Below are 18629 nucleotides of genomic sequence, written 5' to 3' on the forward strand. Positions count from 1 at the left end.
AGGCTGATCTTGAACTCCTGACGTCAGGTGATTCACCAACCTTGGCCTCCCAAAGTGCTGGGATTACAGGCATGAGCCACTGCGCCCGGCAAGGGGGCTATATAACTATTATGTCAACAGCATACAGTGGAAGTGACGCTACATGACTTCCGAGCCCAGATGGGAAGTGGCATTGCAGCTTCTTGTTTGCTGAAACTCTCACACTTGGAGTCCTGAGCCACCATATAAGAAGTCCATCCAAGCCGAGACCACCAGGCCATGAGGAAATCAGGCCACACAGAGAAGCCACAGGTAGGCACCGCAGTCAGCACATTTGATCTTCAAGTCCTCCCAGCCCAGGTGCCACTCAGGCAAGTGCATAGGCTTCAGATGACTGCAAGTCCCAGCTATCTAGGCACCCCTAGACTTAGAGTCTTCTCAACTGACACCCCAAACATAATGGGGCAAAATCAAGTTCCCGCTGTGCCTGTCCAGCTCCCTGGCTTAAACAACCCGTTGGCATAATAAAATGGTAGTTGGTTTAAACCACCTAAGTTGTGGGGTATTTGCAGCACATCAGTAATAACCAGAATAGGTCATAAGGCAATCCCCTTAGGTTCCCTAATTCTTCCCCTCCAAGAAATCCCAGGCCATTTGAGCCCTTTCCTGATGGGAGGAAAGCAGTCCACCAGAACATACGATTCTTTTGAGGAAAATATGGGTTTTAGCGTCTTGGAATCAAGCTTCACAGAGCGCCTTCTACCAGTGGGCAGCCAGCCCCTTGCCTAGGCTGATCTGGTCACCCACTTCCAGCCCCACCCCAGCTCCATCCTCCCACCCGGTTCTGTCCTCCCTGCAGCCCCTGAGCCTCTAGGCGACTCAAAGAGATGCTGTGCTGCCTGCCAAGTTCATCTCCCAGTGAGCCATCTCTGAGGAAAGGAGGTAAGGCTCTGAATGCGATGTCAACTAAGCATTACATAAGACTGATAGGTTGTAAAATGGCCTCGCTGCGTAGTGCTCATTCTAACTGGCCACAATCCAGTCCTCCCTGTTGCACTGAGTCAGCTCCCTCCAAAGGCAGCACTTTCCAGGCCTCCCGTTGCCCTTTCCCAGCAGACCTTTCAAGTGCTCACCCACACTCACATAAACATGGCCCAGGCACTGTTTACAGCAGCTCTCCTCTGTGCATTCTCCTGTCTCTCGCCATTTGTCCCTCCTCCCCTGCAACTTGAGTGACAGTGATTGGTCCTGAGATGCAAATATTTAATGCAAATATGTTTACAATGGAGCAATGGAGCCTCAGCTTTTTTTTTTTTTTTTTTTTTAAAGAGAGAGAGAGTGAGACAGGGTCTTGGTCTGTAGCCCTGTGGCCCAGGCTGGAGTGCAGTGGCACATTTACAGCTCACTGCAGCCTCTACCTCCTGGGCTCAAGCAACCCTCCCACCTCAGCCTCCCCAGTAGCTGAGACTACAGGCCTGTGTCACTGTTCAGAGCTAATTTTTTAAATTTTTTTTGTAGAAATGGCGTCTCACTATGTTGCCCACTTTGGTCTCAAACTCCTGAGCTCAAGCGATCTTCCTGCCTTGGCCTCTCAAAGTGCTGGGATTACAGGCCTGAGCCACTGCACCTGGCTGTCAACATTCTTAAATCTCTTTCCTTACATGCTTCCTAAACCTCTCACCCAAAACGAGGAGACTAGATGTCCTATTTTCCCCAGGGCAGGCCTGGTTTATGCCCATTCCACTCTTAAAAGTGTCCAATTTGGGTTATAATTTATAAAATCCCCCTCCCTCTAACTCCTGCCCTTCTATCACTTCATCCCTCGCCGTCCTTTAAAATGAGACAAACCTTTCTCTAAGTTGTCAGCAGGAATCCTGGGCAAGAACACACCACCCTGTTTCATAGAAGATATCTCAGGTAATGTGCAAAGAGGGGTTTTTAAACGGAGTGCATTTTTCTCATTTGTTAATATCACCACCTAAATAACCTCTTGCCTAGAATAAGTAGAAAGTGAATGAACGAAGGAACAGGTGATGGTCAGTATCCTTTCTACGCCTCAAAATTAAAGAGTTTATGTGAAAATTCATAAATATTAATCTCAATCCAGAGTAAGCAAAATTTTTGTTTTCCTCTTTAGAAATTTCTGGTTGCAAAAGTTCCAGAAATTTCTTCCTCATTCCCGAGACTTTCATTTTCTCGAGTTCTCTATTATGTAACGGGGAGCTGAAGCTTTGGGCCGAATTTCCAATTAAAGATGATTTTTACAGTCAATGAGCCACGTCAGGGAGCGATGGCACCCGCAGGCGGTATCAACTGATGCAAGTGTTCAAGCGAATCTCAACTCGTTTTTTCTGGTGACTCATTCCCGGCCCTGCTTGGCAGCGCTGCACCCTTTAACTTAAACCTCTGCCGGCCGCCCGCCGTGGGCACCGAGTGTGCGCCGGGCCGCGCTACAATTGGTCCCGCGCCGACCTCCGCCCGCGAGCGCCGCCGCCTCCCTTCCCCGCCCTGCGTCCCTCCCCCTCGGCTCCGCGCGTCGCCTGCCCTCCGCGCCAGTCGCTGACAGCCGCGGCGCCGCGAGCTTCTCCTCTCCTCACGACCGAGGCAGGTAAACACCCGGGGTGGAGGAAACTCGGGCGGGGACAGGGGAGCTGCGGGGGCCGAGTGAGGACCCCGGGCCTCGGGTCCCAGGCACAAGGATGCCCGGCCGGGCAGGGTCCGAACCCCAGTGAGGAGGGGCCGGGGGCTGCCCCGCGGGCGCGTGACGCGTCTCGGGCCTGCCCGGGTGCGCTGGTCTCGGCTCGGGTGAGGCGGCTCGGCTTCACTTTTCAGGTTAGGAAAGCTCCCTTTACTCCGCATGGGGGCTGGGGGAGCTGGCGGAGCCCCGGTAGGGAAGTCGGTGGCGCCCGGGTGTCTCAGCCCCCTTGTACCCCGCGTGGGTCCGGCCCAGCGGGCGATCGCCGGCTGCCAGGGAACGCCGGGAGGGCCGCCAGCGGGCTCCGCAGGGCGCGGGGCGAGGAGGGGCGCCTGGGGGCCGCGGGACTCGCGCTCTCCGCCCGTTGGCCGCCCCTCGGAGGCCGGGATCGGGGCCCGGGACGCCCCTCGGCAAGGCCTGGCGCTTCCGCGATGCCCAGAGGGTGCTTGGGGGGATGGAAAGAGGGACGCCCGCCGGGGGAGTTCCGGGGCGCCTCGGTCCCTCCCGCCGCAGCCGCAGCGCTCCTCCCGGGAGGCGGCCCCGCCCTTCATCCTCGCGACCGGAGCTTCTCCGAGGGAGGCCGCAGCCGTGCAGCCGTTGCCACCGCCGCCACCGCCTGGGGAAGGGGCCCACGGGCGGGCGGGGGCGGGGCCTCAGGCCTCGGCGGGGGCGGGGTCCAGGGAGGCTCCACCCTCTGGTCGCCGGTGGCGGGGAGAGAGTAGCTGCAGGTCTGCGGCCTGGCCCCAGGTGCGACGGCGGACCTCAGCTTGACCAGTCGTATTCCTCCCAGACCCCTGGAGGGAGAACACTGGCCATGGGGGGCTCCAAGGAACAACCAGCCTCGAATGACTACCCTTGGGTCACTGGCCTCCCCACCTGTGCAGCAGGCGCCTTCGCGTTTCGTTATTAAACAATGGGGAGAAATCTATGTTTACTGTACTTTTTAAGGAATTTTTTGCTCTTCTCTTTGTAGTGGCTGTAGGAAATAGATTTTTTTTTAACCTCGTAATTCCACCACCGTCACATCCATCTTCGCCATCGCAAAGCCACAGCTCCCTGTTTTTGTTTCCTAGCCTCCAGATTCTCACACAACACAGTGCAGTTTCACTGCCATAATGCTGAGAATCTTCATGGCTGCGTTATTTTCTTGTTCTTAGATCATCACGGTTTAATTAGTAGTTCCCCATAGGCAGAACATTTGAGATGTTTCCCGTTTCCTTAGGAAAAACTCCTGGTAGAAAAAGATTAAGGATTTTTACAAATATAATTGTCAAAAACATGGGAACAGGAAATTGGGTGAATATGTTAAACCTCTGAAAAAATCAACAACGCGCTTAGATTTGTAGAAGAGAGGAAAAAATCACCAGTGGGAAGAAGCAATTTTACTTACACAAGCACTGAGAAGGTCTTACAGTGAAAAAAAGCTAACCAGTAAGGGGAAAAGCAGGCAGAGAGGTAGGATGTGATTTGTATGTTATTTGTATCTAACACAAATCTTCCACACCGAAAGGAAAATATTAAGATTATAATAGATAAATGACAAAATGATGAATAATTTACACAATAAAATGCAAATTAAGCATGTTTGGGTTATCATTTTACATTTATTAAAATAACAAAAATAATTAATAGTAACAGCAACCCTTGCTGGAAGGTTGCCCAAAACTTGACATTTTCAAGTATCCGGGGAGGTGGCAGGGCTTTGAGATCACAAAGATGGTTCTACAGTCAATTTTGTGACTTTGGACAGGCTACCTAATTTCCTGATCCTCCTTTTGTCCATTCATAGAATGGAGGAAATGATAGCTACTTTCTGCGTCTGTATGTATGCGTTATTTGGGGCATTTTGAACCAGTACAAACCTTTTGTAAAGCAATCTGGTGATGCATTAAGAAGTTGGAAGCTGTGACCTAGAAACCCCACTCTTGAGAATTTACCTGCAATGGAAGAAACAAACAAAAAAAAAACAGGCACATATTCCCAGCAGAATGATCTAAAATTAGAACAGCTGGAAAACAGTCTAAATGTATAACACCAGGGCAGTAGCTAAGAAAATTATGACAGATAAACTGAAATAAACATTACGTAACCATCAAAAATCATGATTTTGGAGCCTGTGATATGTGGGGAAAAACTGGTAAGTAAAAAAGTGGGTTACTAAACTGCACCTGCTTACTCTAACATGAACGCATATGTGAAAAATCTGAAAGAAAAAGCACAGAAAATGGACGTTTTCATTGAAATTATAGGTGATCTTAATTTTCTTTTGGTGAATATATTGCTGTCACTAAATAAGGACATTTAAAAAATAGTTCAACAGGTTTTAATTTTTTAAATGAAATGGACCCACAGTTTTCTGTGTGTAAGAGAAAGGAGAGATTGTTATATTTGCTACTTAGAATAAAAGATTTTTAGCCAACCTTGTTTCTTTTTTCAAATATTGTTCCATTTTTTTAGGTGATTAATGATTTAGTAATTTGTATATTGGGTTTTTTTTAAGAATCAGTTCTTAGATTCATTTATCAATTCTAGTTTTTTGCTGTCGTTTTTAAGGACTCCTGAATATTTTTCAAAACTGAACAATTTCAGCCATGTCTAAGCTTTCTGTCTTCCTGGAGGCACAAATCTAGTTTAGCTGAGCCACAACAGATTGTACATATCCTGCAGAACCTCTGTGGTCTTAGGAAGGTTGAAAGTCACCAACTGTCACAGAAAATGAGGGTCAGGAAAGGCTGCGATCACAAGCTCTTGATCCAGAGGCCACTTGGGTCCATCTGTGTAACTCACACCTCACTGCATCATCATTTCTTGTAAAATCAGTTTAATTTTGCAGAGAAATGGCCACAGATTTTTAGAATTATTCTGAATTATGTAAGGGAGCAGCCATTTTAAAAATAATGGAATGAAATAACAATAATAACATAACAGAAGTTTCTGCACCACATTGACCCTGAACATGGCTCTCAACCAACTGGCCAAACCAAGGTAAAAGATTCTCTAAACTTCAGTTTTAACTTACTTTGTCCATTCTCCCTTTTCAGATCTTATTTCTTCTTTCAAGGCAACTATATCCGCTGTGAACTGCTGCATATTAAACATTCAAAACATGTCTGTATCTAACCCAGTGATGGCTACAGCATTATAAAATAACTCCTAAGTGAATTGTGTGTGCAGCAATTCTCACGGCTGGGAGAATTTTTTTTCTCAATGTGTTAACCAGTCCTTTTTCTCCAACTGCATTCTACTTAAACTGTTACAGTATTGTGTGATCACTTTAAGGGCAGTAACCCTTCAATGAAAAGCATTATAAATGTTGAAGATTAGACCCCTGAGACCTAGCACTGAAGCCTGATCGCGGGTGCCAATTCCCTGAGAAGCTTTTCTAGATTCCCAAAGCCTGTCTCCCATCGCTAGGCACTTTCTGACTGGCTTGGGATGGGTTCCAGCAATGTTGGTTTTTAAAAGCTCCTCAGGTAATTTTGATGATGGACCAGGTTGAGGACCCCTTGCTCTATTCAGTTTGTGGCTTCTGGGTGCCAGTGAGAAACCGCTACCCCCAATTTTTGTGCAAAATTTTTTTTCAGCCTACATCAAGTTCTTTATGGACCTCAAAAAAATTAAAATATAACAAGGGAATTTACTTAGCTCAGAAAAGACAAGGGACACTATGGGTTGAAGGTGGGGGACTGTTTGACATTTGCCCCTTCCCAATGTAACTAATTAAGCTTCAAGTTGTAATGTGTTATATGGGCTGGAAGGCTTTGGTGGCTATATTTGGATCTCAGCTCCAACACCTTGGGCTGTTACAACCTTGGGATAAGTTCTTACCAGCTCTGACTCTCACTCCCCATCTATAAATGGGAATAAGATGAATGGGGTAATTTATGGATTTTTTTGTACCCTCTCTCTAGTTCCATTGTTTTGCCATTCTGCTCATGCACCAATGCCATGTGATCTTATTGTAGCTTTGCACTCTGACACCTGGCAGGTCAAGTGCACCCTGGATTATCTTCTCATTAAAAGTTTTCTTCAGTCTTTTAAGTTTTGAGCATAATTTCATAATGTCTTTTAAAATCCCTTTTGAATTCTTTTTCAAATTTATTTATTTTTTAATTTGACAGATAAGATTATATGTATTGTGTACAAAATTAGAAAGAGAGCTTTTCCTCTAAGATCCGAAACAAGATAAGAATGCTCACACACACCAGTTCTATTCAACATATAGTACTGGAAGTTCTAGCCAGGACGGTTAGACAAGAGAAAGAAATAAAGAACATCCAAATTTGAAAGGAAAAAGTTAAATTGCTCCTATTTGGAGATCACATGATTTTATACTTATAAAACCATAAAGACTCCACCAGAAAACCATTAGAACTAATAAATTTAGTAAAGTTGCAGGATACAAAATTAACATACAAAATTCAGTAGTGTTTCTATATGCCAATAGTGAACTATCTGGAAAGAAATAAAAATAAAGTTCCATTTACAACAGCTACAAAATAAAATATTTCAGAATAAATTTAGCCAAGAAGGTGAAAGATCTCTACACTGAAAACTATAAAACACCGATGAAAGAAATTGAAGGAGACACAAATAGAAAGATAGAATGTGCTCATGGGGGAATAATTAATATTGTTAAAATGTCCATACTACCCAAAGTGGTCTACAGATTCAATAGAATCCCTATCAGAATACCAATGACATTCTTCACAGAAATAGAAAAAACAATCCTAAAATTCAGTGAAGGTGGCATCCTTGTCTCATTTCAGATCTAAGAGGAAAAGCTCTCAATTTTTCACCATTAAGTATGATGTTAGCTGTGACCTTGTCATATGTGGCCTTTATTGTGTTGAGGTACAATCCTTCTATACCTAATTCATTGAGAGTTTTTATCATGAAAGAATGTTGAATTTTGTCATATGCTTTTTCTGCATCTATTGAAATGATAGTATGGTTATTGTCTCATTCTGTTACTGTGATGTATCACACTTATTGATCTGTGTATGTTGAACCATCCTTGCATCCCTGGGATGAGTCCCACTTTATCATAGTAAATGATCTTTTTTATGAGCTGTTGAATTTACTTTGCTAGAATTTTGTTAAGAATTTTTGCACCTATGTTCATCAGGGATATTGGCCTATACTGCCATTTTCTTGTATATTTTTGTGGGACTTTGACATCAGGATAATGCTGGTTTCTCCTGTTATTAATTTCTAGTTTTATACCATCATGCTTAGAAAAGAAACTTGATATGATTTCAGTCTAATTAAGTTTGTTAAGACTTGTTTTATGACCTAACATATGATCTATCCTGGAGAATGCTCCATGTGCTGTTGAGAAGAATGTGTGTTCTGCAGCTGTTGGATGGAATGTCCTGTATTTGTCTGTTTAGATCCATTTGGTTTAAGTGAAGTGTAAGTCTGATGCTTCGTTATTTATTTTCTTTCTAAATCACATGTCCAAAAATCTAAGAGATCCAAAGCAAACAAGGGGTTATAAAATTACCTTTGAATGCTGACTGAAATTGTGTTTACTTTATGGATTATTTGCTGGTGACTTGGTATCTTTCAATACTGGTTTCCAGAACAAAAAAAGTTGTATGTTTTTCTCCTTTTCCAGTCTTCTTTTATGTCTCAGTAAAATTTTTTGTAGCTTTCCTACTATTTATTTTCAGGTTAAATCCTAGATATTTTCAATTTTTACTGCCATTGTGGATGAATGTTTTTCCCCATGAAATGTTTAACTACAACTGATTTAGGGACTCACTGAGTTTTGATTTGTTGATTTGAAAAACTACCACCCTGTTAAGCTCACATATTTATTCTAAGACATTTTTTGAGATTTTCCTGAATTTTCCAAGTAAAAAAATTATACCTAGATGAATTTATAGAACAACTTAATAGCATAAAAGCAATAGATTATTGTTCACCACATTAATGGGAATGCCTTTCCTCTTAAAATTACGATATTTTGGGCTTTGTGTTTGTGACAGCATTTCTTTATGATGGAAAGAGACTATCCTTCCAGTTCTATAGAAATGTTTTAAAAATAGCTTAAATTTTCAAAAATTTAGGAATGATACTGATTTTCATTGAAAACTTTTCAACATCTGAAGAAAATCTTTTTTTCTTCCTAACCTATTAATAGAGTTCCTAATTTTCAACCAGTCTTGTATTCCTAAAATAATCCATAGTGGTCATAATGTATTCTTCTTTTACTAAACTGGTAAAATAAGTTGGGTGCTATTTTTTTGGATTTTGGCACCTGTGTGAGAGGAGGGTGCCATAGCAGGGTGGCTAAGTGTGCCCACCTGCATACTAGCATTTGAATCTTGGCCCTTTATCCCATTGGCTCTAAATACTGCATCTCAGGTGAAGATGCCCAAATGTTTATCTCTACTGAGTTACAGATTCTTATAACACTTGCCTGAATTGATACTCCCACTTGGATGTCTCATATATGTGGCAAAGTTTACATGTCCATACTGAAACTCTTGGTTTTCTTTCCCAAGCATGACCCTCCACCAGTTTGTCTGATTTCAGTAGATGGCATCACCGCTATCTCCCTGGTTATGGAAGCCCCAGACCCGGGCAACTCTCACTCCTCCATCCACTCAACCAGCAAGTCTTACTGGCTCTTTCTGTAAAATATGTCTCATTTATTCACAGCCTGCCAGCTGCATGGACTCCATCCCAGGCCACGCCACCATCTTCCTGCAGTAGTTTCTTAACTGGCCTCTCCATTCCCTTTCTTGTCCCACTAAATTTTCTTCTATTTAAGAAAAAATGTTTTGTAGACATGGGTTTTCGCCATGTTGCCCAGGCTGGTCTCGAACTCCTAGGCTCAAGCAATCCTCCTGTCTGAGCTTCCCAAAGTGCTAGGATTACAGGCTTGAGCTGAGCTTTAAAAAAAACAATTTTATGATGTTACTGTCCTACTAAGACCCTTTAATGGCTCCCCACTGCTTTCAGAAGAAGATAGACATTTCTCTCTGTGGCCCATGAGGCCCTCATGATCTGACCCTCACCACCTCCCTAGTCTCAGCAGTCCACCTGCCGCTGTCTCATGGGGCTCCACAGATTTGATCTCCTTTTTGTTCTTAAGCCCACCAAGCTAAGTATCTTATTCCAAACTGTGTCCTCAGCCCCTAGCACAATTATTGACCCTTAGAATTCTGACACTTAAAGTATGTGTTAAGCTAATCAATAAATTATTGTGCCAGGCATGGTGGCACAATAATGTGTTGTGGGTCACCCATATATAGCTGTGGCTCACACTTATAATCCCAGCACTTTGGGAGGCTGAGGCATGCAGACTGGTTGAACCCAGGAGTTCGAGACCAGCCTGGGCAACATGGCGAGACTCCATCACTACTAAAAATACAAAAAAATAACCAGGCTTGGTGGTACATACCTGTGGTCCCAGCTACTCAGGAGGATCACTTGAGCCCATTGGGTGGAGGTTGCAGAGAGCTGAGATCATGCCACTATACTTTGGCCTGGGTGAGCCCCTGTCTAAAAAAAAAAAAAAAAAGGTTATGGTACTGTAAGTGTTATATTACAGTGTATAATTTTTGACAGTTTTTTTCTCCATTTCTTCTATGATTATTGGTCAGTTCTAGTCTTCTATTTTTTTTTAAGCTGACACATACTGGTTGGGCATCGTGGCTCACACCTGTAATCTCAGCACTTTGGGAGGCCAAGGTGGGAAGATCTCTTGAGCCCAGAAGTTTGAGACAAGCCTGGGCAACATAGCAAGACCCCATCTCTACCAGAAAAGAAACAACAACAACAAAAAGAAACTGGCACATACTAGTTATTCCATAAATATTTGTTAAATGAATTAATTCTAAAGTTGATTTTTATAATTTATATCTTAACAGAAAGACAATCCATTTCGGAAATATTTTTATTCATTAAGGAAAGTTGTATATAGTAATTTATTATCCTTTTAAAGCATTCTCTAAGGCTATTTCCCCTTTTAGAGATGTTTTCTAGGGATGTGTGTGTGTGTTGCATTTTCAAATAACTCTTAATTTTATTTAGAAATTCCACATTTTTCTGGGTTTTACTAAATTCGATTTTCATCTCTATTATTAATTTATAACTATGACAGTTTATTTTGAAGTTTTCTGTTTTCTTCTTTTTGAGTTGAATAATCATTTACTTTATTTCACTTCTTGTATTCAGTTGTATTATCCACGTTCCTCTGATAGCCATTTAGGTTCCAAATCCTCACATTTTTCAACTTCCTTAAAAAAATTTTTTTTGTGCTATCCTGATAAGCGTGAATGTTATATCATTTTTGTTTCAGTTTTATTATATTCTTAATGATTTTGATTATCTTTTTCTATCCTTTTGGGTTTCTCTCTTAGGTAAATTATCAATTATATCTTTTGGCCATTTTTTCTGTTGGAATTACTGTCTCTTACTGCTCTGTTAGAATTCCTTGCAAGTTCTAGAAATGAACCCTCTGTTGATTTTAAGTCCCTTTTACCATTGTGTATTCTTTCTATTAACTTTGTCCAGAGTCAGCTTTATCGTGTTGAATAAGAATCTTTAAATTTTAATTTTTTTTAATTTTTAAGTTCAAGGGCACAAGTGCAGGTTTGTTACATAGGTAAACTTGTGTCACGGGGGTTTGTCATACAGATAATTTCATCACTCAGGTACTAAGCCTAGTACCCATTAGTTATTTTTCCTGATCCTCTCCATCCCCCAACCCTCCGATGGGCCTTGGTGTGTGTTGTTCCTCTCCATATGTCCATGTGTTCTCATCATTTAGCTCCCACTTATAAATGAGAACATGTAGAATTTGGTTTTCTATACCTGTGTCAGTTTGCTAAGGATAATGGCTTCCAGTTCCATACACATCCCTGCAAAGAACATGATCTCATTCTTTTCTGGGGCTGCATAGTATTCGATGGCATATATGTACCACATTTTCATTATCCAGTCTATCATTGATGGGCATTTAGGTTGATTCCACGTCTTTGCTATTGTGGATAGTGTTGCAATGAACATATACAGGTATGTGTCTTTGTAATAGAATGATTTATATTCCTTTGGATATATACCTAGTGATGAGATTGCTGGGTCGAATGGTATTTCCATCTTTAGGTTTTTGAGGATGTAATCAAATCCATCAATTATTAGACTTATGGTTTGTGCTTTGTGTTTAAAAAGTTCTTCCCCCATTCCTCCTTCAGGTCACAAAGATATTTGCCAATATTTTCCTCTTCTAGCGCCATACTTGTACCTTTTACATGTAAGTCTTGGATCCATCTAGAGTTCACTTTTGTATGTAGTTAGGGATCTAGTTTTCTTTTTCTTGTTTCCCAGAAGCATGAAACCTTCCTTCTTTATTGATTTGTGATGCCCACGTCAGCACACATCAAGTCCCTGCTAAAGTGTATCTACGTGGGTTTCTCTTTCAACTTGCTTTTCTGTTTCCTTTGGTCTCTCCATCTATTCCTGAGTTTTACCGACCAGTCTTCATCACTGTGGTTTTGTAGTGATTTCTTGTCTGCTTTGGCAGATTCCTTCCTCTTTACACTTTTTCTTTTAAGGTTGACCTTGTTATTCATGGACATTTTCTTCCCCATATAAGTTTACTGAACTTCTCAAAAAATCCACCTGGAATTTTAACTGGCATTTTATTGAAACTACCAGTACAGGCCGGGCGTGGTGGCTCACGCCTGTAATCCCCGCACTTTGGGAGGCCAAGGCGGGCGGATCACCTGAGGTTGGGAGTTCAAGACCAGCCTGACCAACATGGAGAAACCTTGTCTCTACTAAAAATACAAAATGAGCCTGGTGTGGTGGTGCATGCCTGTAATCCCAGCTACTAGGGAGGCTGAGGCAGGAGAATCACTTGAACCCAGGAGGCGGAGGTTGCGGTGAGCCAAGATCGTGCCATTGCACTCCAGCCTGTGCAACAAGAGCAAAACTCCATCTCAAAAAAAAAAAAAATGAAACTATCAGTACATTTGAGGATAATGGACATCTTTATAATACTGAGTTATTGCAATCAAGACCATGGAATGCCTCTCCATTTTTTCAGATCATCTTCTATGTTCTCTGTATTAGAGTTAAAATTTTTCACCCATCGGAAGTCTTTTCTTAGTTAAGTCAGTTCCTAGACACTTTACAGTTTGGTTGTTACTTTGAATATCTGTATTTTCTTCTGGTCAGTTATTAATAGTATAGAGGAATGCTGTTGATTTTTGTAGGCTGACATTCAGTCCCATAACCTTGCACTCTAGCATTGGTTCTCATGTTACTCCTGTTATTCTGTTGGATTTTCTATGTGCATGATCACACTAATTGCAAATACTGTCAGCCAGAGCACTTTTCTTGCCATTCTTACACCTGTTACTTCTTTGCATATGGCCTTGGACAGCACCTTGAGTCCCATGACAATGGATGTCCCTGTTGTGTTTCTGAGTGTATTCTTAGTGCTCTTCTTAGTAATAAACAGGTATTGACCATTACCATATACTTAATAGGATATCTTGAAATATGCCAGAGGACTAGGCCACTACCTGACTCGTGACAGAGAGTATCTTAGATGAATACGCCTCCAGACATGCCAGTGTCCTTTCTCATCACCCATCTCCACTCCAGAGTTGTCTGGCCCCACCCACCTTCTGTGCCTGGTTCTTCTCCTCTGAGCTTCTCTCACTATGCCATGTCCTCGCCTGTTCAGGTGTATCTAAGAGCTCATAGATCCTTAACTCTTACAGCTTTAAATGAGGCACGTTCAAAGCCCGACTCAGTGTCATTCCCTGCAGTCTCCTCTTCCTCCCATCTTGCCCATTTCAGGTAATATCTCCAGCCAGCCAGAGTCTACTGCAGTAGCTGGCACATAAAATAAATACTTATTTAACTGAATTGAAAATGTTAGCTGGCCATTGTCAAAAATACTATTTTGTACATTTATAAATATGGTTCTCTTTGTGTATCCATTATAAATATTTAATATTTAGCTTGATTATTCCTTATGCTTTATAACATGTGTTTTCCCACTCATTCATTTGTCCAGCATTTATTTTGCAAGTCTATGGGTCAAGCACTGTGTCTAGGAACACTGCTGTGAACAAAACCAAACCCCTGCCCTCAAGGAGCCTGCACTCCTGTGGAGAATATGAACAATAAGCACACAATAAATAACATAATATCTCAAGTAGCTGTAACTGCTCCAGAGAATAATGAAACTGGGAAAGGGGGTGGGCTAGGGGTGCTATTTTAGGTAGAGTGATGGGAAGAGCCCCACTGAGCAAACTTGAGCCACATGAGTAGCTGGAAGAAAAGCCTTCTAGGCCCAGAGAACAGCAAGGGCAACAGCCCTGAGACAGGACGTGCTTGTCAGGTTTGAGGGGCAGTGGGAGGCCTGAACCAGGTCACATGGGGCCCAGCCAGCATGGCCACGACCTTGTGTTTTATCCAGAGTACAAAGGAGCCTCACTGAGGGACAAGGGAAGTGGCACGATGTGACCCGCATATTAAGAGGAGAGCACTCAAAGGCAGCCAGGGGAGGAGCAGGTAGGCTGGTTGGGAGGCTGTTGAAGGAATCAGATGAGAAGTGATGGAGGCACCGAATAAGATGGTCATGTTGGAAAATGTGAGAAGCTGAGGTGCTTAGGATTGATTTTCAAGGTAGAGCTGCTGAGATTTGCTGATAGATCCAGTGTATGCTGTGAGAGAGAAAATTCAGTCACTCTAGAGCTTTGGCTGGATTTGTCACCCATTGGAGTGAATGGAGAAGGTGCTGACATAAAAGCCCTTTAGATTGAACGTTACTGACTGAGGGGATGGTGCCCTAGTTTGATTTCCTGGGGTGTGTGAGTAGCAGGGAGGCCAAGAGCTGGGCCTCATGAGATCATGGGACCTACATCAAGGAAGCAGGCCTGCAAAGAACCTGCCCCACAGACCCCCACCTAAAAGAGCCTCCAAAAACCCTAACTGGCATGACCAACTCTGCTTGTAACTTTCAAATATATTTTGATTTGCTTATGACCACCAAGGCAAAACTTCCCATTTCAATAATGTTAGTAGAAACATAAACAGAATGTTAATTTATTTATTTGATAATTCTTTTTGTGAATATTATCCAATTCAGTCATTAGCTCTGAAGGAGATGAAAAATAATTTTCTAATTTTTAAAAGAATTTGCAGCTAATTGGGTGATAGTTAAAGGTAAGGGGTTTCTAAGTTCACAAAAATGTTCTAAAATTGACAACAGTTATGGTTGCACATTTCATTAAATGTTCTAAAAACCATTGAACTGTACATGGTACATGGTGGATTATATGGTATGTGAATTATATCTGAACAAGCTAGGTATTGTTTTTTTAAAAAATAAAAATAAAAAAGGAGAAAGAGGGAAAAATATTGCAGATCATCCCAGCACTGAGGACAAGACTAACTTCAGTGTTACAGTATATGCCATTTACAGTATATGCCATTTTAGGTTTTATGGCACACAGTGATGATTTGGAGCCTATGATTTGACCTAGGGTACAGCAGGTACTATTTAGCAATCATTTTACTATTGTCATAGGTCTCTGCTCTGGGAGCTAAGTATCCAGGGTAAATGAGATCTTTAATTTGAAAAGAGATTTTTAATTTGATGAATATACATTCTCTAAAGGGTCATAAACTGTCATTCTGGATGTTTGATTTGTTTGTTGTTTTAGTACAAAAATTAGAAGAAAATAAATCACTCATAAAATATTAAATAATGAACTAAAACTCATTCATCAAGTCCATAACTTAGGGTCAGATTTGTCCTTGGAGCAGGAGAAAGAGTTGTGTTCACGCTTTTCTTACCTTTGCTTTTGTCCTAAGTGCTTCAGAGAAGTACAGGGCGGGAACAGCGTTTCACTTGAGCAGCTGATGCCATTGCTATGCACTCATTCATTATGCACCATTTAGTAGTTTCAACATAAATATGGGACTCTGATATTCTCCTCTTCATTTTACAGAACAGTCATCATGGCGAACCTTGGCTGCTGGATGCTGGTTCTCTTTGTGGCCACATGGAGTGACCTGGGCCTCTGCAAGAAGCGCCCGAAGCCTGGAGGATGGAACACTGGAGGCAGCCGATACCCGGGGCAGGGCAGCCCTGGAGGCAACCGCTATCCACCCCAGGGTGGTGGTGGCTGGGGGCAGCCTCATGGTGGTGGCTGGGGGCAGCCCCATGGTGGCGGCTGGGGACAGCCTCATGGTGGCGGCTGGGGACAGCCTCATGGTGGTGGCTGGGGTCAAGGAGGTGGCACCCACAATCAGTGGCACAAGCCCAGTAAGCCAAAAACCAGCATGAAGCACATGGCTGGTGCTGCAGCAGCTGGGGCAGTGGTGGGGGGCCTTGGCGGCTACATGCTGGGAAGTGCCATGAGCAGGCCCCTCATACATTTTGGCAATGACTATGAGGACCGTTACTATCGTGAAAACATGTACCGTTACCCCAACCAAGTGTACTACAGGCCTGTGGATCAGTACAGCAACCAGAACAACTTTGTGCACGACTGCGTCAATATCACGATTAAGCAGCACACAGTCACCACCACCACCAAAGGGGAGAACTTCACCGAGACCGACGTTAAGATGATGGAGCGCGTGGTTGAGCAGATGTGTATCACCCAGTACCAGAAGGAATCACAGGCCTATTATCAGAGAGGATCGAGCATGGTCCTCTTCTCCTCCCCGCCTGTGATCCTCCTGATTTCTTTCCTCATCTTCCTGATAGTGGGATGAGGAAGGTCTTCCTGTTTTCACCATCTTTCTAATCTTTTTCCAGGTTGAGGGAGGGAGTATCCATCTGCAGCCCTTTTAGTGGTGGTGTCTCATTCTTGCTTCTCTCTTTGTCCCTGATAGGCTAATCAATACCCTTGGCACTGATGGGCACTGGAAAATATAGAGTAGACCTGAGATGCTAGTCAAGCCCCCTTTGATTGAGTTCATCATGGGCCGTTGCTAATGCCGGGCCAGTAAAAGTATAACAGCAAATAACCATTGGTTAATCTGGACTTATTTTTGGACTTAGTGCAGCAGGTTGAGGCTAAAACAAATCTCAGAACAGTCTCAAATACCTTTGCCTGGATACCTCTGGCTCCTTCAGCGGCTAGAGCTCAGTATACTAATGCCCTGTCTTAGCAGAGATTTCTTAGCTATTTAGAGATATTTTCCATTTTAAGAAAACCCAGCAACATTTCTGCCAAGTTTGTTAGGAGGCCGCATGATACTCATTCAAAAAAAAAATCCTAGAAATTGTTAGCTCTCGGGGCACTGGCTTGGCCCACTGGAGCATGAGCTCTGTATCTACGGAGAACTGGGGCAATGTTTTACTTTTCACAGTAAGGGCTACACAGCAGCTGTTCATCAAGAGTAAATATCGGTACAACACTAAACCTCTGGCTAGAGGACATATTCACAGTGAACATAACTGTAACATATTTGAAAGGCTTCCGGGACTTAAAATCTAATGTTTGGGAATGGTGCCATTGGAGGCAACCTCCCGTTTTTGTTTAAAGGACCTATGCGTGGCATTCCTTTCTTTAAACTATAGGTAATTAAGGCAGCAGAAAAGTAAATTGCCTTCTAGACACTGAAGGCAAATCTCCTTTGTCCATTTACCTAGAAACCAGAATGACTTTGACATACCGGAGAGCTGCAGTTGTGAAAGCACCATCATCATAGAGGATGATGTAATTAAGAAAATGGTCAGTGTGCAAAGAAAAGAACTGCTTGCATTTCTTTATTTCTGTCTCATAATTGTCAAAAACCAGAATTAGGTCAAGTTCATAGCTTCTGTAATTGGCTTTTGAATCAAAGAATAGGGAGACAATCTAAAAAATATCTTACGTTGGAGATGACAGAAATATGATTGATTTGAAGTGGAAAAAGAAATTCTGTTAACATTAATTAAAGTAAAATTATTCCCTGAATTGTTTGATATTGTCACCTAGCAGATATGTATTACTTTTCTGCAATGTTATTATTGGCTTGCACTTTGTGAGTATTCTATGTAAAAATATATATGTATATAAAATATATATTGCATAGGACAGATTTAGGAGTTTTGTTTAGAGCAGTTAACATCTGAACATCTGAAGTGTCTAATGCATTAACTTTTGTAAGGTACTGAATATACTTAATATGTGGGAAACCCTTTTGCGTGGTCCTTAGGCTTACAATGTGCACTGAATCGTTTTGTATAAGAATCCAAAGTGGACACCATTAACAGGTCTTTGAAATATGCATGTAATTTATATTTTCTATATTTGTAACTTTGCATGTTCTTGTTTTGTTGTATAAAAAATTTATAAATGTTTAATATCTGACTGAAATTAAACAGGAGCGAAGATGAGCACCACCTCCCATGTCTGCAGTTGTATTTCCTGGTGCTTACCCTGTGCTGGGAACCATTTTGGGGGTTAATCTGAGCCAAGTGGCACTTTCAGTTCTCCCTTCTCAAGTGATGGCTGATGGTTCATGCACCTCCCCCTGCTCCTGCCCTTGTCCTCACTTCCCTGTCACCTACTAGTTCATCCCTGCTGCTTTTGCATTTTCTCCACAAGTATCTATGTGGGCTTAGCCCTGGTAAACAGCAAAGGCGCTATTGCAGCAGGAGGAACAGTCTAGGAGCTTTTATCAGTCCTGGATTTAGAAATAGATTTTCTTGATTAAAATGAAAATTAACAAGCTCTAAAGAACTGTTGACCCTTGAACAACACAGGGATTAGAGGCACTGACCTGCTGCACAATCAAAAATCTGCATAGAAGTTTTTTTGGGTTTTTTTTGGGTTTTTTTGTTTTTTTTTTTTTTGAGAGGAGTCTTGCTCTGTCGCCCAGGCTGGAGTACAGTGGCGCAATCTTGGCTCACCGCAACCTCCGCCTCCCAGGTTCAGGCGATTCTCCTGCCTCAGCCTCCTGAGTAGCTAGCTGGGACTAC

General features: G+C 42.5%; 1 protein-coding gene across 10 annotated transcripts; it reads left to right on the top strand.

Annotated features, from left to right (window-relative positions):
* Positions 1-1793: 1793 nt before the first annotated feature.
* Positions 1794-18050, top strand: PRNP (prion protein). Of its 10 annotated transcripts, XM_025399768.1 has the most exons (3): positions 3024-3421; positions 15661-16320; positions 16553-18050. In XM_025399768.1, exons 1-3 carry the CDS (start codon positions 3129-3131, stop codon positions 16593-16595), a joined length of 996 nt encoding a protein of 331 aa, XP_025255553.1. In that variant the 5' UTR covers positions 3024-3128; the 3' UTR covers positions 16596-18050. The 10 variants fall into 10 exon arrangements, with proteins under 10 accessions (XP_025255557.1, XP_025255554.1, XP_025255560.1 ...); XM_025399772.1 differs by lacking the exon at positions 3024-3421 and adding an exon at positions 1794-1896 and having other exon boundaries at positions 15661-18050; XM_025399769.1 differs by lacking the exon at positions 3024-3421 and adding an exon at positions 1926-2587 and having other exon boundaries at positions 15661-18050.
* Positions 18051-18629: the final 579 nt, after the last annotated feature.

This window comes from Theropithecus gelada, chromosome 10, assembly GCF_003255815.1.
Source record: "Theropithecus gelada isolate Dixy chromosome 10, Tgel_1.0, whole genome shotgun sequence".
NCBI lineage: Eukaryota > Metazoa > Chordata > Mammalia > Primates > Cercopithecidae > Theropithecus > Theropithecus gelada.

Excerpts from the sequence above, each read along its gene's own strand:
- PRNP (XM_025399767.1), top strand. The coding sequence starts at position 3,129 with ATGGAAAGAGGGACGCCCGCCGGGGGAGTTCCGGGGCGCCTCGGTCCC. Across the intron at positions 3,422-15,660 it reads GGTCTGCGGCCTGGCCCCAG|AACAGTCATCATGGCGAACC; the intron begins GTGCGACGGCGG and ends TTCATTTTACAG.